The 19,728-nt window shown below is 58.5% G+C and overlaps 2 protein-coding genes across 7 annotated transcripts in view; one reads left to right on the top strand and one right to left on the bottom strand.

Annotated features, from left to right (window-relative positions):
* The window catches only part of MIER1 (MIER1 transcriptional regulator), a 43,918-nt gene extending 42,303 nt beyond the window's left edge, over window positions 1–1,615 (top strand). For all 6 annotated transcript variants that reach the window (XM_075508950.1, XM_075508952.1, XM_075508949.1 and 3 more), the window contains one exon: window positions 46–1,615. The gene's annotated coding sequence lies outside the window, so the exon portion shown is untranslated. The remainder of the gene's footprint in view (window positions 1–45) is intronic.
* A 799-nt stretch (window positions 1,616–2,414) lies between these two features.
* On the bottom strand, window positions 2,415–14,599 carry SLC35D1 (solute carrier family 35 member D1). The gene is made up of 12 exons (XM_075508953.1): window positions 14,377–14,599; window positions 13,887–13,920; window positions 13,729–13,815; window positions 13,365–13,432; window positions 12,799–12,870; window positions 11,919–11,987; window positions 11,515–11,617; window positions 10,916–11,008; window positions 7,491–7,558; window positions 7,078–7,156; window positions 6,064–6,146; window positions 2,415–5,251 (listed from the first exon to the last, which is right to left on the bottom strand). The coding sequence occupies exons 1-12, from the start codon at window positions 14,583–14,585 to the stop codon at window positions 5,143–5,145; spliced, it is 1,074 nt and encodes a 357-aa protein (XP_075365068.1). The 5' UTR covers window positions 14,586–14,599; the 3' UTR covers window positions 2,415–5,142.
* Between the last annotated feature and the right edge of the window lie 5,129 nt (window positions 14,600–19,728).

A 19,728-nucleotide genomic window follows, 5' to 3' on the forward strand; every position in this document is an offset into this window, starting at 1 on the left:
ATGGATACCTTTTAAGATTAAGGTTATCTTTTGGATATCTTTAAGATTATGGATACTTTTAAGATTAAAGTGCGAGAAACCAGAATTCTTTATAAGTGCGTGTGGAGGGGGTGATGCTCACTGTCCCACTAGCGTAATTTGAAAGTTGTTGACGTAGGGTTTACATCCATGAAATAGAAAGATTTTTAATACTGGTGTTTTGGGTTTTTTCTTTTTTTTTTTTAAGCCACAGCTACACATCTGCTATATTAAAAATAGGAAAAATTGTTCATTTGTATAATTTATCATCTTATCTCCTCCTCCTGTGGCTTACAGGAGTGCTGTTAATTTTCAATTGGTTATTTTCACTTAAAGTTTATGAGTCTTTACGATTCCACTTTTAAATGTACGGTCCTATGGTTTGAAACGAATGTATCAACCTAAAAAAACCCAACTGCTAAGGGGTTTGTTTTGTTTTCTGCTTCAATGACATGTACTTGGACTTTATGGTCATTAATGAGCCAAATCCTCTGGATCCGGCGTGGCTCCATCCCGGTGACGAGTTACTGGAGTGTATTAACCTGCTGTTCCCAGAAATGTGGTGAATGACCCCTTCTAACTGGCTCAGCTGATGTGCAGAAGGTGACGTCTGCCTAGAATTAGCAGTTTATGTGGAGAGGCATGTCAGGAAGGTTCATTAACATATGGCCTGCATTAATCAATTAATTAAGGGATTGCTTTAGGAAGAGGTCGCTGTTAATTTTACAATCTGGTTTATTAACGGAAACCCAAAGTATCACAGCCTTATATCAAAGACGGTTTTGAGACGGTTTCAGACGGAGGGTAGTGCAGTGCTTCTAACAGTCTTTGCAACTAGAGTCCTATTTTCAATTTTATTTTTATGCGTTTTTGTTTGCAAGTTGGAAATGCTTCCACAAATTTATAGGAAAGTTTCTAAGTAAACTGTCTCAGGCTTGTGTGTGAAATAGAGCACTGTGTATATTTTCAGGAATATTGCTTTGTTTTTTCTCTTACCTTTTTTTGGTGATACGTAGGCGAGACCTGACATTCCATAATCAACAAATATGTAATGCTCAGCTAGACTTTAAGAATATTTAATTATAATTTACATTTTGTTTATGCTGGTGTTTTATACAATACTTTGTTCATGTTCTTCAAAATGCAGCCACTATAACTTCGTAAGTCATTGCACTACTAAAGCTATTTAAAATTCTAGAAAGATAGTAACGTTGACTTCATTTGAAAAGCTTTCCGTACAGTTTGGAGCCCCGAAGTGTTTGAACGCGTTTCCAAACTGCGGTGAAAAGGTGACAACTTGCACATGACACGGGGGTATGTTTCTCAAGCACTATCGTGACGGGTTCAGCTGGAGCGGGTGTCCTGGATTCATTTAAGACTGCGCCTGAACGGCAAATCCAGTTCAACAGCATAAATCCTTGCTTGGGCTTTCTAAGGGATTAAACGTGATACTAAAAAAACAACCACACACACACAAAATTTACAAATTAGTTTTATACGTTTTTCCACACATAGTAATTTTGCACTGTTAGTAATTCCCTTCTCTTATCCCCGCTCCCTGTCTGCAATTCTGAAAAAGCTTATTAAAATATTTTTTTAAACATAACTGTCTGCATAAAAAAATTCCTGAGTTCTTTGCTGAAATCAGCGGGTAGAGTATTTCTGCTGACAGAGGACGTGAACACCCCATCCCGCTGTAGCAGTGCGGGAGTCACTCTGTTACTGCTGCGGGGAAAACCGCAGGAACAAAATACCCTTGCCTGGGGTGTTTGAGAAGGAAACTCGGAGCCGTTTCTTTCCTTCCCCTGAGAGGGGGTGGCTCTCGCACCCTTCTTCCCTAACGCTTTCCCAGGGCCGGTCGTAGCCGAGGGTGAGGGGGTGTGTGGGGGTTCTGTACGCTTTAATGCAAAGGCAGCGTAATGTCAAGGAGGAGAGAGAAGAGGGCGAGTTTAGGACTAGGAGAGGCGGTGGTGGGTTAGCCGTGAGTTACAACGGGACACTTACTTACTTATTTTTATTTCTAATTTTTATTTCGAAGTGGAAGGCCGGCTCAGTCCCAAGGCTGCTGTGAGTCCCAGCAGCAGGCCGTCCTGCTGACTGGGGGGCTGTCGGGGGCAAACGTGCACCTGGTTCCCACCCCGGGCAGGCCAGCTCGCCCTACGCAGGGACCGGCGCGGGCTCTTCTGCGGTTGCCTTGCGCACAGCTGGAGCACCAGCGGAGTTTTCTGAATGGGAGCATTAAGCCCCCTGTGCAGTGCTCCATCCCCACGAAACCCAGCGGGGAGGAGGGACTGATTTTAGCAAGGCACTAGGTTGGGCTGCTTGGGGTTTGGTTGGGTTTTTTCTCTCCCATTAGATACTTTTCCTGTCCTCACAGAATATTTCCTAAAGAGACCTCCCTCGCCCCCCTTCCTCCGCACGTACCAGAGGACACCCAGAAGGGACAACAAAGCCGGGTGCCGGGGGACCGCGGCAGCTCCAGCCTTTTCTTGCGGCTACGGGGAAGCGAGGGCCAGCTCCGGGCAGAAGGCGAGAGCAGGCGGGGTAGGAGGAGGGAAGGTCCTTGGTTTATTTGAAGCCAGTACAAAAATACATAGGCACATAAAATCCTTTTTTTTTTTGCTATCAATCATCACTGACTTACATATAAAGCCTGCCATACATTCAAATAAAAAGGTCACCCTTTTAATCACTAAAATGGTCATTTTGTAAATAGATTCTATATAGAAAAAAATTTTAGTCAATTAATAGCATAGAAAATACTGTTGTAGGAACTCTGTTCGCTTTCCCAGTGTATGCAATACCATCCAGACCCTGGCACTGAAGTGCGCACAGTTACAAACAAAATAAGCTTTTAAAATATTTTACCCTTCGGACAATAAATCTAACCAGTAGATTCCAAAAATAAACAAAAATCAAAACTTTCGACAGAGTCGACATCCTGGCTGCGAATGCCTCGGCACAGCGACGTTACAAGCAACCGTGGCCAAAAAAATAATTAAAAAAAAAAAAAAAAAAGTGATTTGCAAATATTTCTGTTCAAGCAGGCGCGACGGACGCGCGGGCCTGGCTGAGGGAGGGGGTTTGGGCCGGGACGCACCACTGACAGGGAGGGGGCTGCAGCGACCCGGGGAACCCAGCACCGCCTGGCTACTGGGAACCAGTGCAGGGACCAGTAACCCCGCCTGGAGCGGACGGGTCAGTACCTCTGGGTCGTCTGCACAGCGGGAAGCATTGCTCATCTTTCCCCAAAAAATACCCCCACAAAGCCGAGCTCTGCAGCCGACTGCAAATGCGAGGCTTCAGGGAAGTTTAGGAAGCAATCCCAATGAGCGGGGCATTTTTTTTGTTTTTCCGATTCTGCGCTACGAGGGGGGAGCCCCACGGAAGGGCTGCTCCTCGCTCCGCACCTTCGCCATCGCTGCGACAGAAATTCTCGGTCACCTATAAAAACTTCAACGTTAAGCGCGCCAGTAAATGCAGCTTCGCCAAACAGCAGTTACGTTCTTAGCAACTATCTTCCAAAAACAAATTATAGTTACTATAGAAGCTATTTTTCCTGGTTACCAAAAGAATGTATTAAAAAAAAAAAAAACAACCCACCTCATAAATACATACTTTTACCAAAGTGTTTTTTTAACCAAAATTATAAACAATTCTTTTTAAACCAAAAGGCAATCCGAGGAGAGACCTAGAAAGACGTGCTGTGTCAGACAGCCTTTAAAAAAACCAGTTAATGCTGCCTGACGTATTAAAAATCCCGTCCTTTAACGGGTCACAAACCGGAGACGACTTACTACATCAAAAAAAATGGAACTGCGGGACAGGAGGGCTTGGCCGAAGCCGAAGGGCGGGTGCTGCGGCGCGGGCACAGGCCACCGTGCTGGGTGCTGCGGGGAGGAGGAGCAGCACCCGCAGAGCCACCCAGAGCCACCCACCCCTCCGGCCCCGCGAGTTTTGCCAAAACGAGACGATCCAAGCCCCGGGGCCTCTTCCCGGTGGGTGCACGGTGCTGACAGATGGGACGGGGAGCGCGGGGCAGGAGCGCTTCGCTTTGCGGTGGATTTTTCTGGACTGAAGGAGGAGGCTCTGTGTGCCAGGTGGGACGCCGTCGGCTCTCCGGCAAACCCTGCAGCTACTCCCCACCGCATCCAACGTCCCTGCGCCGCGGCCAGCCCCGGCACGGCCAGCAGCTTTCCCAAAGCCAGAGGTTTCTGACCCCGGGGTGGTCTGAGGGAGGCTGCTGGCCCTGCCGAGCTCACCGGCGGCAAGTAAAACCTTCGTGTTGGGAACGTCCCTGAGCCTCGTAAAAGCGACCTCGGGTGGGAAAGAGAGGGGTGAATGTTTGCAGGGCTCTTAGAAACCAAGGAGGGTAAACCCAGCTTTAAAAGTGGGTTAAGAGAACAAAAAAAAAAAAACAAAAACAAACCAAAAAACAACTAACGGATGTAAGGTCAGAGAGCACTGAGCGTTCAGCAAAGGGGGTTTGGCCCAAACCAGGAGCATCCTGCAGAAGCGGCTTTGCTGGGGGAACACCAGCTCTCGCCTCGCGTGGGCTGCGACGCCGCAGCTCCCCTCCCTCCGCTCCTCTCCCCTGGGGAGGGGAAGGGTCCGCCTGCCCCTCAGGGCCCCAGCCGGGCCGGGTGCCAGGGTCTCACCCTCCCGCAGCAGCAGCAGCAGCAGCAGCAGCAGCACGTGCCGCCCGGCCGGAGGGAGCGGGCTGGGGGAGGCACCGAGCAGAGCCAGCCCCAGCATCCGTCCCCGGCTGCGCCCACCGCCCGGGTGGTAGCTGCACCAAGAGCAGCCAAGGATGCTCAGGGTACGGCCCTCAGCGCTGACATGGTCCTCCACGAGTCAAACGCGTACGCTGCTTGTGCCGATCTCTACTGCCAAATCTCAGCGTGATTAGAAACCCATTAATGCCTCACGATCAGACGTCGTTAGCTGTATTCTTCACCCCGCAGTCCGTTATCCTCCCAATAATTTGTAAAGGCAGCAATCTAGCCTGTGCAAATTAAGAGCATCGCCGTCACTCCGTGGCAGACGTCCCGGATTCCTTCCCGCATTCTGCCCACGATCAGCTGAACAGAAATAGGTTGCTTCCAAAAAAAAGCCTTTCCCTGGTCACACAGAGCTTTTGCCTTTAATATCCATCTTGATGCCAGCTTCGGACTGCTTGCTCTTTTGCTCCTCCGTGAAAGTGATGTAGGAATACACCAGGCTTCCGGCAATACTGCAAAACAGGGCCGGGTACGAGAATGAGACGGCCCAGCTCAGAGCCACAGAAGCGACAGCGCGCTGGCTGCGCGCTCCGGCACGCTCGCGGCTGGCTCCCTCCTGCGCCGCACGACAAACCTGCCACCGGCAGCCCGGAGCAGACGCTGCCTTTCACACCAGCACCTTCGTTAGTTATACAGACCCGCCCCGGGCGGCCACGAACACCCGTTGCCAAAGAAAAGTCAAACCCGTGGGTACGCCAATGGTCAAGGATCCGCTGCGAGCATCGATTTGCAAGGAAATTCTCTGTTTTCCTCCTAAGATCCCATATTTTGTTTAATTTGTACCCAAATGCTTGCTAGCCCGAGTCCCTAGCCTGGGGCTGGACCTGCTCTGAAGGAATCCTGCTGAAGGACAGGGGACGTTTCACAACAAGGGGACGTTTCACAACCCAGAAATACACCCCAGACCAGAATGCAGACTTTTCCAAATAAATACCAGGTGAAATAAAACCAAAAAAATATTTCTTTTGCTACCTTAACGACACGATTCGGATACGCAACTCTGAGAACAACTTAAGTTTGCTGCTAAAATAGGCTCGTGCGTTCTCCTGGCTTTAAAACAAGCCGAGGCCGCCTGGGAGCTCCGCACGGCCCGAGCCGTAGGTGTGTCAGCACCATGCCGGCTCCTCTGCCGCGGCACAGATCCCGATCCGCGGGGGTTTTTTATTTTTTGAAAGAAGCGTGGAGCCAGTCAAACCACTGCAGTTCGACAGCAATATTCACTTGCAAATCATAAATCAAAACTGCAAACGCCCGACGTTCTTACCTGATATTTAAACCAATGAAGTTCGTCCATGTAAAAATATAGTCTCCTCCAAAAAACATCCCAATATAGGTTATTAAAATATTCTGCAAAGGAACAAGATTTTAGCAACAAGAGCCTAAGTTTCTATATAGCCCAAGACAAGCGTACGGTCTACGCGTTAAAGCAATACGGAGACGGGAAACCCCGGGTGCAGACAGCGCGAACCAGGCAAGCGGTGGCAATACCGGATTCAAAGCGCTCGGTTTTAGAGCCGCTGAGAAACGCCCCTGAAGGGAGGCTTTGACTGCTGGGGCAGCGGGGCACTGCAGCCGCCGGGCTGCGATGCGCTCCCTCCTCTCGAGACCGGCACTAAAGCCAGAAAAACACCCAGGAGCACCCGTCTATTTTTGCAACGGGCTCGCTGGGCCGAGGTGACCCAGAGGATCGCGGCTGTTTCTGGGCGTTCTGCACGTCATTAGCCCCGGGGAAGGTAAATGCATCGCCCAGAGTCAGCACCACGCATGGCTGCTTGCTGCGGCTGCCGTACAAACACGCAGGGAGTAGCTCTACTCCAGACAGCAGCAAAAAAATAGTAAATTTAAAAAAATAATCCCATTGGAGCCGTCCTCCCCTCCATGCAGCGCACAGCAAAAGCCCCAGAGCCTCCGTCCAGCCGTTCCCGTGCTGCGGCCGAGCCGGCACGGCTGCGGGTGCGGGCAGAGCCGGGGGACGCACGGTGCGGGAGCGGCACGAAGCAGGCGCGGGGAGGCTGCGGATGCCTCAAGGCCGCTCACGGCTTTTGCTGGAGTAACTTTTGCTGGAGTAACTTTTGCTGGCGTAACTCCCGGGCAGGCAGCGGGGAGGCGTGAGATAACGCAGGCCGTGCAGAGCTGGAGAGAGCCGGGGTGCCAGGCGCGTCCCGAGCGCTCGATGAGCCCCCGCACCAACAGCTAAAGCCGCTTTAACACGAGCCCCAAGCAACGATTACCGCAACGCTCGCCGGACGGCGGCCCTGGGAGCAGAGAAACCGCTTACCTTAATGCAGCCAACTATTGTAGTTGTAAGAGCAGAATTATACTGAGTGCAAAGAACCGTGGAGTACATCAAAATAAACCTGCAGGAGGAAGAGCCGACGTCAGGCTCCAGGACACGCTCCGGGCATTGCCGTCCATCTCTGCATGTCTCCCCCTCTTTTCTAGAGCGGTATTTGTACCACCGCTTTTTTGGCTAAACCGGCACTGAAGCAGGGTAGGAAATAACTTCCATCTGCCGCAGCTCTCAGAAAGGGTCTCCTTATCAGGACTGAAGATTTATACATATTTTTTTTAGCCCAGAACAGCTCAGACCGCCTAAATACGCTACTGCTGGACCACCCCACCCGATGGTGGACGGCTACGCCCCAGCCCTCGGAGACGGGCAGCACCCACCGTGGCAGCGTAGATGCTTACCCCATTACACACGACAGCGTAAACTGCACGACGAAGAGCGTGTCTGCCCAGCCCTGGTACTCCATTGCCTGCAAGAAACACACCCCAGCCCTTAGAGGAGGAGAAGGAGACACAGTAACTCACAGCAAGGCGGGAAACAAACCTCCCACATCGGCTTTCACGTCACAGCAGGGACAAAAAAAAAAAATAAAACAAAAGAAAACACAGCCCAGCGTGACATCCTGGGGCTGCGGAAGGGCCGGCTGCGCACGGCAGCATCGCCTCCCAGCCCAAGCCGGCACCCAGCACACCCCTCCCGGAAAAAGCGGTGAATAACGGTCGTACAAGCAGGAAGAACCGGGACAGGCATTTCTCAGCCGGTTGTTGTCCAAAATTACCCTCCCGAGAGCCCCGTGCAGCGCCTGCGGTCGCCCACGTTTTGCGCATCTGAGCTGCCGGCAGCAGCGGAGCCTCCGAGCCCCCGGCCACGTCGGGGCTCGCTGCGAGAGCCCTGCCGCCACCGCCCGCAGCGACAGCTCTCCGGGCTTCCGACGCTTGAAAGGGAGACGGGAAGTTCCCGTACAGATGTAGTAAGTTCTGGGGGGACGCTCAGAAAAGCCCTCACCAGGCGCCGGGACGAGAGGAGCGAACCGCAACGCTTACGTGCCCCTGGGGAATTTAACCTCTCGGGATGGGGCTGACAAAATGGCCACAGGAAGTCTGGATTTCATGGTAGGGCTTTTTTTAATTGGGTTTTGTTTGGTTTGTTGGGTTGGGTTGGGTTCTTTTGTTTGGTTGGTTGGGTTTTTTTTAATATTCTTTATTTAAGGTTACACTCCATGCAGCCAGACCCATGGTTCTGCCTGGGCACGTCTCCGAGGACAAAGCTCCAGCAGCAGGAGATGGTTTGCAGGGGCAGGGAGGGAGGCCAGAGGGTGGTGCTGCCGGCCAGGCTGGGGACACGGGTCAGAAGGAACCTCGTGCGGGTGAGCAAGGGGAAGCCCAAGGCCCTGTCCCTGGGGAGGAACAACCCCAGGCACCAGGACACGCTGGGGCCACCCCCCTGGGAAGCGGCTCTGCAGAACAGCCCCAAGGGCCTGGCAGACGCCGGGTCGACCACGAGCCAGCAACACGCCCTTGCTGCAAAGAAGGGGAACGGCGTCCTGGGCTGCACTGCACCGAGTCTAACGGGATTTTGGATCCTTCCCCTCTGCTCAGTGCTGGCGAGGCCACTCCTGGAGTGCTGGGTCCCGTGCTGGCCTCCCCCGTGCAAGAGAGACAGGGATATACTGGGGGGAGCCCAGCGAGGGGCCACCAAGATGAAGGGACTGGAGCATCTTGGCCATGGGGAGAGGCTGGGAGAGCTGGGACGGCTCAGCCTGGAGCAGAGCAGGCTCGGGGATCTCGCCCCTGCGTACAAACGCCTGCAGGGAGGGTGCAGAGAGGACGGAGCCAGGCTCTGCCCAGCGGTGCCCAGGGACAGGAGCAGAGGCCGGGGGCACGCACGCAGGAGCGTGACCCGCAGGAGGGTCCCTCTGGACATCAGGAAAGGCTTTGTCACCGTGAGGGTGAACACCGGTGCTGGCACAGGTTGCCCGGGGAGGTGGGGGAGTCTCCATCCACGGAGATACCCAGAACCCAACCGGACGTGGTCCTGGGCCGCCTGCCCTAGGGGCTGGGACCGGACGAGCTCCAGAGGTCCCTGCCAGCCTCAGCCAGCCTGCGATGCAGCGAGGAGGTGAGGGCAGAGCCGGGCGAGAGCTGGTCCCCCCCACCTCCCCTCCCAGCGCCGCAGGGGCTGGCACAGGGCAGAGGAGGGCTGCCAAGCGCACGGGCGTCCTGCCAGGCAGCTGGGACGGTGCTTTCCACCAGGGACACGAAATGGCAGCCTGGGGGGGGACCTTCCTGCAGGCGGTCCACCCCCTTCACCCCCAGGAATTAGGTGCAGGGCTTTGCTCGCCACCATCAGCGTGCCCATTTCTGCCTCCGGCAAAGCGTGGCACGACAAGACGTCGTCACCTTTGACGCTCGGTAATGAACGACAAGATTTAGCACATCCATGTGCGCGAGTACGGCGAGGGGCTTTCCTATGCAACACCCCCCCCCCTTCCCCAGCACAGCCCCCCACGACGCAGCCCCCCCATCCCGGCTCTGCCCCGGGAGCCGTCCCCGTGCGAGACGCGTCCCGCTGCACGCCCTTCACAAGAGGGTTTTTCATCAGGCTGCAAACGTGGAGTTTCCTGGCAGCAGCCCCGACAGAGCGCATCTTTGTCTGCCTCCGGCTGCCAGGAGCTCAGCCGGGGAAAAAGAAGTTTATTCAGAGAAAAAAAAAAGGGAGGGGGGAAAAAAGAAAAAAAAAAAAGAGGCGATTTCTCCACAGGCTGAACAGAGGCTGCACAGTTCAGCACAGAGCAATGCTTTGCTCCCCGTCCGCCAGCTCCTGCTTATAAATGAGCACTTTATCCCCAAATACATCCCACTGAGTCGCCCTTTATGAAGGGCAGGGTCTGAGCTACCTTCACCCCGTGCAACCACTTCTCCTCGCTAATCGCAGCTCATTATCTTAGTGACTGCTTACCGGGGCACTAAGCTCCTAACGAGGAAAAAAAGCCACCAGGCTCTCCCTGCCCAGGTATGGCGGGGGGGGGGACGGGACAGGGGTGTCTGCAGGGGCCACCGGCACCCACGGCAGCCACCCACGGGCGTCTGGGTGGGCAACGGCTCCAGCCTTCAGCATTTGCCTTCCCTGCCCGTGGAGAGGGACGCCCGCTCGTGCGGGCATGAAAAGCGAGTGCTCTTGCTCAGGAGAGCCAAGCGAGTACATCTGCACATAAGTGAGTGTAATAATAATAATAATAAATACTACTACTACTACAATATAAATTCCAAGCGTACTGAACCGCACGTAAATCAGATCGTGCCCTGTTGGGACAGCACGGGCAAAGCGACCTCCAGAGCAATTCAACGTCATAACCACCCCCGTAAGAGGCAAGGATGGAAAGAAGTTTGAAGAAGCCCATTTATTCTAAAAATACTCCACTTCTTCATTTTAAATAATATTTGGTTTCTCTTACTGCTCTCGCACTTCCCCATTCCTCAAGCATTACAAAAACGCTTGAACGGAGCAACGCTGCGGATCCGAAGTCCGACGTAAGACTTGCAGTTACTTTCTACTTACGCGGCTTCCCTCTCTACCCCAAAACCCGGCCTCGAAGCATCCCTTGCCCCAGCCTCTTCCCTCAGATGCCACGCAGCATTTCTTTGCAAACCGGGGATAATGAACTCCTTCGCAGTTTCACATTTTGAGTATTCCCCGTTTTACGTGAGAAGGCTCAGCTGCAGGAAAGGGCGTTCTAACGAACACTAAAGCGTTCTTCTAAGCAAGCCCTTTTGCCCGTAAGGTGTTGGGCCACTAAGGATTTTGCTTTTGGGGGCAGGAATCCTACCTTTTGCGCATCTCCGGTGAAGTAGGCAATGGTCAAGGTGGGAAGGATCATAAACAGTGCGTTGTAATACAGCAGACCATATTTTCCCAGCTCCTGGAAATAAGAAACATCTGTGTATTTAAGTTGGTTCCAAACGGGAATATAAAACCTTATTCATATTGCTACTGAAGACGGGGTCTTGTGAGCTAAATCCACGTGGGATTCTCAGAGACATACGAGTTGGAGGTTTGGGGTTTTTATATATACGTGTGCGTGTGTATATATATATATTTTTTATTTTTATATGTATATAAAAATACATAAAAGAGACTTGGGCAACGAGCTTGCAACAGGCTTTATGGCCACCATCAATCAAAATGTCATTTCCTTGCTGTCGCAAGGGCCCGCAGTCGTAACCGGCGCAGGGGCACGGCTCCGGCCGGCACCGTTTGGCACCGTGAGCAGCACCGCGGTATCGCCCTACCTTCTGGACAGGAGGTTTTGGGAGAGGGACGGGGCAGCACCGGGCGAGCCTCCCCTCTTTGCCCCCTCAGACGCGAGCTGCTGCCAAACCCAGCGCAACCCCGCGATGCCCAGCAGGGAGCCGAAGGTCAGCCTACCTTTGAATCCAGCTTCTGTTTCACGTAGGCACCGTTTGCAGCTGTTAAGGCATCGTTAATAAGGATAAAAATATATCCTTCCAGATCGAATGCCAAGTCAGCGCTGGGAAAGGAAAAAAAAAAAAAAAAAAACCGAAGTTAAAGCTTTAAGCTGTGCGGAGTGTAACACTTGCAAGATTTCTTCCACCTTCTGTTTAGCCAGTAAGTTGTCAGAAAAAGTTAATCACACGAGTAGGGACTGGGATTTGGGTCGGTAAAACATTCTTTCCTACTAGAGAGCATGTCTGGGGGTAAAAAAGTCAGCATTTGCTCTCTTCTGGTGGTACTTGACTCACCTGGGCTTTGCTGGCTGACACAGAACCCTTCAGAGACAGGGGAGAGGGGACAGCAAAGCGGGAGCTCACCTAGCAGCTACGAACGCACCGATGATCATAGCAAATACTGTCATCTGAATACTCCAAGAAAACTTCTTCCTGAAAAGAGAGGCAGGAGGACATCGCCGTCACCCACACTTAAACCTTCGCCAAAGCATTGCGAGCGCGTCGGAGAACAGCGGGGAGAAGCCTTTCCTCCCAGCACGTACGGGGTGGTGGGGGGGAGAAAACCGCAAGCAAAGCAACCCGTGCCAAAGCAGCAAGTAAAAGCAAGATGGTTTTAGACAATTATCTGTGATTTAAAAAAAAAAAAAAAAAAAAAAAAAACAAAAACAACTTAGCATCGATGAGGTGCAAGTTTATGGAGCGCTACAACTCTGCCTATTGCAGCAAAGGGTTGGGCTGGGCACGGGGCGCTTGGCACCGCTCGGGGACCAGCCCGGCACCCTGGGCACAGCCCACGGCCCGAGCGGTTTTGGGGTCTCTGCAGGCGCCCGGGCGGAGGAGAGCCGTTAGCAGGGGCGGAGGGGCATAACACCCTCCGCTTCCAAAACTGCGCTGCGCAGCCCGGCTGCTGCAAGCAGAGGCAGAGCACATCCACCTTCCCCTCGCCCGGCAGCTACACATGGCACCTCGTCTCGCCCGGCTCCCTCCAGGCACGCAGAGAGGCAGCGGGGAAAAGGGCCGGCAGATCAAGGCAAGTAACGCGCCGCTGCTCTCTGTATCCGCGTCCTTCGCCCGCCCTCCTTCCTAAAACCCAGCTTAGAGCCAAAACTCCCGACCACAGGGATCTCCGACACACAAAAACTCACTGCCACGCCGCGCGCCATTCCAACACCTTCAGACTTTTGCGACTCTAACCGGTATCTGTCACCGAGAGCCCTGGAGAGAAGGGGCTGGGAAGACTCACTTGAGCAAGAATCCTTCGGCAAACATTGTAAACAGGATGGAAAACCTTCGCAGGACGGTGAACATCGGCAGGCTGCAAGAAGAGGAAGGTTTAGCAGGGTGAAAGGGCTCCCGTCCCCCCCCGGCGCTGCCGAAACGCAGCTCTGCGCCCACCCGCAGAGCCATGCCCCGGGCGCACGCCGGGATAAGGGCTCCGGGGAACAGAGCCATCGGCCAGCCTGCCGCTTCCCTTACAGAAACTCCGTTACTCCCGCACCCGGAAAGGTATCACTTTATGGCAGACCCTGTCAGGGTGGGGGACCCCGGGGACGGCCCCAGACCCTCGCCTGCGGTGGGCGAGGGCCAGCCCTGCGTCCCTCCCTACCCGCTGGCTGGGGGAAAGTGTTCGGAAACGGGCACGTGGCTTATTTTAGCGTGGGCAGAGGAGGAACCGTATCGCCCCGAGCGGCTCCTGCTCGGGTCACCCACACCCTTGCGAAGCCTTAGGGCCCGGCAGCAGCTCCCCGCAAACACTGGACCCCCCCAAACCCCGCTGTATACCCCCCGGTAGAGAACAGCCATCCGTACTTCAGTTTCTTTGTGCTGAACAGTCCTGTGATCTGGTTCCCGAAATACAGAAGAGGTAGAGGAAACGTCTGGAAAATTTTAAGAGGGACAACACACCGCGTGAGCGGCCGGAGAAAGCCAGGGAGCCCCCCAGCAGCACCCTCCTTTTATAAATATATACCAAATTATTTCCACCCGCGACGGAAACGTTCACGCACGCACACACGTGGCCCAGGGCCTCAGCCCGCAGCCGCTCCGTGGCCGCAGGCTCCCGCGCGGCTCGCGGCTCCCGGGGCAGCGAGCGCGGGCGCCCCGCTGCCGGAAAGCCCGTGGAGCCCACCGCGGGCGAGGGGCTGGGGCAGAGGTGCCCGCGGAGGGGGCTTACCCGGCGGGGGACGTGCCTGTCGAGGTCGGGGAACTTGACCACCCGCAGCGCCTTGCCCGCCCAGAGCACCGCCACCGTGGCCAGCATCTGCAAGAGAGCGGGGGTCAGCCCGGTGGCCGCCCGCACGGGGGACAGGGGACAGGGGGGACCCCACTCACCTGGCCCAGGCCCACGCACAGCGAGGAGGGGAACCTGCGGGCAGAGAGCGGACGTCAGCGGGGGCACCCCCGTTCGGGGGGGGCCCAAAAGCCATGCAGCCCCCCCCGCTGTGTGCGTGGGGAGGGGGAGAGCTGCGGCCCCCGGCCCCCAAACCTGCCGGGCCCCATAGCCGCGGGGGGCACGGGGTCCCCGCGGGGTGGGGGGCACGCACGGGGGCTCCCGGGGAGGAGAAGGAGGGGTGGGCGTGGGGGGGGGGGGGTGGCAGCCCTGCGGCAGGGGGGTGCCCAGAGCCCCCAGGGCGGGGGGGGGGGGGGGACACGCATAGGGGCGCCCGGCCCCCAAGGCCGCGGGGTGCCGGGGTGCCCCCGAGGGCACCCGAGGGCGGGGGCGCAGGCACGGGGAGGCTCGCAGGGGGTCTCGCACGGCGGAGGGGAGCCCCGGGGAGGGGGCTGAGGCCCGGGGGGCGCAGGCCGCGGGCGCAGGCCGTACCCGTAGGTGGTGAGGACGCTCTTGTTGACGACGACGATGAGGAAGGAGCTGAGCCCGTAGAAGGCCGCCGCCAGCAGCCGCAGGCAGAGCGTGAGGCCCGGCGCCGCCATGCCCCGCTCCGCATCGCCGGGCGCGGGGGCTCCCGCGGGGGCTCCCCCCTCCGCCCCCCCCACGGCCCGGGCCGCCGGGCGTCTGCGCGCCGCCGACATGGCTGCGGGGGCGGGGCCGGGGCGGGGCCGGGGCGGGGCCGGGGAACGGGGCGGGGCGGGGGCGGGGAACGGGGCGGGGCCGCGCGGCGGCGAGGGCGGGCGCGGGGGGGGACACGGCACCGGGGGGGGGGGGGGGGGACACGGCACGGGGGGGCAGAGCGCGGGGTGGGCGTGGGGGGAGCGGGGCAATGCACGGGGGTCGGGCCTGGGGGGGCAAGGCATTGCAGAGGGGTCTGGCGTGCGGGGCATTGCACGGGGGGGGATCGCACGGGGGTCTGGCGGGGGGGGGAGCAGGGCAATGCACGGGGGGCTCGAGTGGGGGGGCGTTGCATGGGGGGGAACGCACGGGAGTCTGGCGGGGGGGGGGGGGCAAGGCAATGCACGGGGGTCTGGCGTGGGGGCCATTGCACTGGAGTCTGGGGCGGGGGGGAGCAGGGCAAGGCACGGGGGTCTGGCGTGGGGGGGCACGGCACGGGGGGCATCGCACAGGGGATTTATTGCACCGGCTTCTGGCATGGGGGCAAGGCATTGCGCAGGGGTGCGGTATGGGGGGGCGTTGCCCCTGGGGGGCTCACGCGAGGGTCTGACATGGGGGGGCAAGGCATTGCACGGGGGGCTGGCGTGGGGGACATTCCACGGGGTGGGCATTGCACCGGGAGGGCACTGGGGCATGGCACCGGCTGGGGGTCATTGCAGGGACGAGGGGACGCGTACTCCACACGCGCTGCAGCGCGCGGGGGGTTGCAGACCCGCGCTGGCACCGCTGGCACCGCTGGCACCGCTGGCACCGGCACGGCCGGGCGCGGGGACCCGGCACCCCGCAGCGGGTTGCTTTTGGGTGACCCTGCCCGCAGGATTTTGGCACCAGGCCTTTCCCTGTCAGAGCTTTAATCTTCCCCTCTGGGCCACGTTCTGCCAAGTGGAAAAACCCCAAACTAAGGCAGCTCGAAAAAAAAAAAACAAACCACCACCCTATAGGTTACATCATAAAAAACGGCATTGTTGAGGATTTCGCTGGAAGACAAGAGCGAACGCATACACCTCGAGCAGTCGCCGCTGCGGTATCTGCTTCCCACCACCCACGCGTCCCGCTCGTAGCCAGTTCCCAGCCGGCACGGCGGCGGCTTTCCTCCGGCAACGCCAACCACCGTGGGGCCGTGGCTGTGCCGGGGTGGGGGCTCCCGGCGAGGGCGCAGCGGGTCCCCGCCGGGCCGGACGCACGGGTGCCCGCTGCACGGGGGCTGTGTCCTGCAGCCCCCTGGGAAAGGGGTGCGGGGGGAGCTGGGGCCAGCACGTGGCTGGGGGGACAAAGCCAGCGTGGGCGATGCCGCAGCGAGTGGGCGGGGGGGGAGACGGAGGGTGGGCGTGGGGTCTCGCGGGCTGGGTGCAGGGGGACTTGGGATGAGCCCCGGCTCGGCAGCCGCAGCACTTTGGGGTCCTTCCCGGCGGGAGGAGGTGAGGCAGCTGCGGGACGTTTGTTGCCCTTGGCCGCGGTGGCGGTTGCAGAGGAAACGGCCCCTTTTTGAGAGCTTTATCCCCAATTATCTCCCTGCCACGTCCAGACCTGCCTGGGCACGGCCAATCCCTGCGGCCTCCGGCACGAACCGGGCGCTGTGGCCCTGCAGGCACCAGCCGCTGCTCGCCCTGACGTGCTCCCGCTCGCCCCAGCACGCTCGCCCTCGCCCCTCCCTTTGCAGGGGAGAAGCAAACCCTTTGCCCAAAGTTTCCTTTCTTTCCCCCGGCCGATCTGCGTCCCCGCTGCTGCCCCTCTCCCGGCGAAGGGGCGTGGGATGAGCAGTTGCCGTTCCCCGGCGCGGCTCACGCCCGGCTGCAGGGAGCACAGAGCGACTTTAAAGCCTGGGAGCAACTTTCCCATACCTAGGATGTCCTTTTAGCCTGGCCAAAATCCACAATCAAAAAAGCTTTCTCATTGCCATCACCTTCCTTGTTCCGGCATTAAGTCCTCTCCATCCTTATCAAGCCAAAGCGTGGGCTTGGACCTGGAAATATTTCCTCCTCCAACAGCAGAGAGGAACCTAATCCTGCCCCGGCGCCGGCGCCAGCGGGACTGACGCAAGCGGCCCCGATCCCTAGGCCTGCCCTCCCGCCGACACGTCCGTCCCCGCCGGTGGCACCGGTGACCCCGCGGTGATGGACGGAGCGCCGCAGAGCTGCTGGCACGTGGGGAACCCCTGCGAACCCCACGGGGGGCTGCGGGGAAGCCCCCGTGGGTGTCACCCCCCGTCCCTCCAGCAGCTGCCGTGGCACAAATGCCACCGCGGTGGTTTTGAGGTCGAATATTTGGATCCTCTGGGTGAACGGTCGGCAGCAGAAGGGGCGGCTGCGGCGATGCAGGCACGGTGAGAAGGGGACGTGGCCGGTGCCTGCCACGGGACCGCGTGCCTGGAACGCCCGTGTCCCCCGTGTCCCTCATGCCAAGCACAGCTCTGGGTATGACACAAGCGCTTCGCTTTCGGCAGCAAAGCCCTTTCAGGCCCGACCTTTCCTTCCTGCTAAACTAAGCCTCTGACTCACTGCAGTAATTTTAGCGTGCCCGGCCAGCAGCGAGCCCACCAAAGATAACAAAAGTTAAATTAATCCGGTTTAATCTTAAGCTCATTTGGCGACCAGCTCAGGCAGAGGTTCCTCCCCGGTGCCAAACTGGCGATGACGCCGGGGCGGCGTGCACGTCCCGGGGGGGGAAAGGGGCTTCAGAGCTGGTACCCCCAGGGGACGAGGGCAGAGGGAGGGGCGGTGGGGTACGGAGGAGGTGGCAGGATGCGGCAGCACCCGGTGGCGGTGGCGGTGGCGGTGGGGGGCTGGCGCGGGGGCCGGGGCAGAGCGGGTCTTGGCAGCCAGCGAGGAAGTCTCTGCGAGATGCAATCACCTGTGCGGGGGCGGCCGCACGGCTCGGGAAAGTCAAGCTAGAGCGGAGGTGGGAGCAAGGCGGTCCCCACGCTCCCCCGTGCGCCTTCCTGGCTGCTTGAATTCGGGGCTAGCGGGTGCCCCCCAAAACATGGGTGCTGCCAGGGGAGAAGGGGTGCAGGCGCTCGGTGCGACCGAGGCAGGTTGGGGGTCGGGGAAAGCACCGGCACCGGACACAGAGAGCGTGGCACAGGGATGGTCGGCCAGGCGGGCGGGATGGCACAGGGACAGGGGTGAGCGTGGCACGGCAGGGCTCATCCAGGCACAGGCATGATCGGCCAGGCGGGCGTTCGGCCGGCAAAAAGGCTGGGGAGCACCCTGGGTCCCCAGGGAAACAGGCGCTGCGTGCCGACGGCACCATCCCGGGCCGCGGTGGGAGAAGCCTGCCGTTGCCATTGCCGTGCCGTGCCGTGCCGTGCCGTGCCGTTCGATGCCACGCCGTGCAATGCCAGTCTCTGGAAGGACTCCCTCTGCGGCAGCAAAACCACCTTTGTACATCAGGCTGTAAGGAAGATCTACCCGAATCACAAAGAGCCCCGCAGGGAGCGACAGGGAGGACGGGGTTTGGACAGCCCGGGCAGCGTAACCTGCCTCGGATGACGGCTGAAGCAACCGGGTTTGGCGAGCACAGGGGAGAGCAAGCCGGAGGAAAGAGCCAGGCGTGAGCTGCTCCCCTCCAGCCCACGGGCCGGCTCTCGGGGCACTGAGCCGCAGCTCGCCGTGGCCGCTCAGGAAGAGATAAGAAGACACGAGTTTAACTGGCACCAGAAAAGGCTGATGGTGGGTATGAGCAAACCAAACTGGGAAATACGGGAACCGGCAGCTCAGAGGGGCTGGGACGCCCATGCCGGGAAGGCGCCGAGGCTGGCTGGGTGCTGGGAGCAGCCACAATGCCCCGTGTCTGGAGGCACGCTGCACCGCACCCAGATGCACTGTGCCGGCTCCAGATGTGCTGTGCTGGCTCCAGATGGGCTCTGCCGCCTCCAGATGCCAGGGCCTGGCTCCAGATGTGCTGCCAGGGCCTGGCTCCAGATGTGCTGCCTTGGGGCCAGCTCCAGATGTGCTGCGTGGGCCCAGATGTGCTGGCCCTTGGTGCTGTCCCAGCTCCAGATGTGCCCACCCGCAGTGCCACCCCAGGTCCAGATGCCAGGGCCTGGCTCCAGATGTGCTGCCTGGGCCCAGATGTGCTGGCCCTTGGTGCTGTCCCAGCTCCAGATGTGCCTACCCGCAGTGCCACCCCAGGTCCAGATGCCAGGGCCTGGCTCCAGATGTGCGCTCTTGCGATGCTGCCCCACCCCAAATGTGAAGGCCCACGGTGCTGCCCCCGCCCCAGACATGCATCCCTGCAGTGCTGCCCGGCCCCACATGCGCGGCCCCAGATGCGCAGCCCCAAATGTGCGGCCCCAGATGCGCGGCCCCAGATGCGCAGCCCCAGATGTGCGGCCCCAGATGTGCGGCCCCAGATGCGCGGCCCCAGACGTGCGGCCCCAGACGCGTGCCCCGCAGTGGGTCCCACCCAGCGTTTCCTGCTCAGCCCCGGCTCTGTCCCCGCAGGCGGCCGACCCCCGGCCCCAGCAGCCCTGCGGAGGGGCTGGGATTCCCTCGGGCCCTCCTCGGCTTGCTCCCCCCCGCACCAGCACCCCCCCGGCCGCAGCAGAGCCCACCCGCAAGGCAAGACCCCCCCCCCCCCGCCTCCTGAAAATGGTTTTCGATAGATTAAGACAAATATTTTTGTACATTAAAGACACCTGTAAGGCGCTGAAAGTAAAATTCTCACCGAAACCCTCCCAATCTTGCTCGGGGTGTGTACCGCTATACATACAGATGCGTTATATATGTTCCTATAACCACACGTTACAGTTTCAGCACTCAGCGAGGCTTCCTCCCCCCCGGGCTGATGCTCTTGCTTTCACCCACCCTCCGCTTTCACCAAAACCCCCATGGATCAGCGCAAACCCAGAGCAGCGGGGGCTTGCTGGCCGAGGAAGGGTCTGCCTTGCCCGGGGGGGGGTTGGAAATTATGTTCCCCAACGTTTTCTCGGGAGGGCAGAGGCGGGCGAGCGGTGCGGTATTTCCTGTGGTTGCAGCGTCTAATGAGGTTAACACTGTTATTGAGGTTAACTCTTCAACTGACATGAAAAAGGAAGCCACGGGCTCTGCAGCGGGGGGGTTTGGGAGCTGCGGCGGGAGCCAGCGGGATGGAGAGCCCTGGAGCCTC

Source organism: Mycteria americana, chromosome 7, assembly GCF_035582795.1.
Source record: "Mycteria americana isolate JAX WOST 10 ecotype Jacksonville Zoo and Gardens chromosome 7, USCA_MyAme_1.0, whole genome shotgun sequence".
In the NCBI taxonomy this organism is placed as follows: domain Eukaryota; kingdom Metazoa; phylum Chordata; class Aves; order Ciconiiformes; family Ciconiidae; genus Mycteria; species Mycteria americana.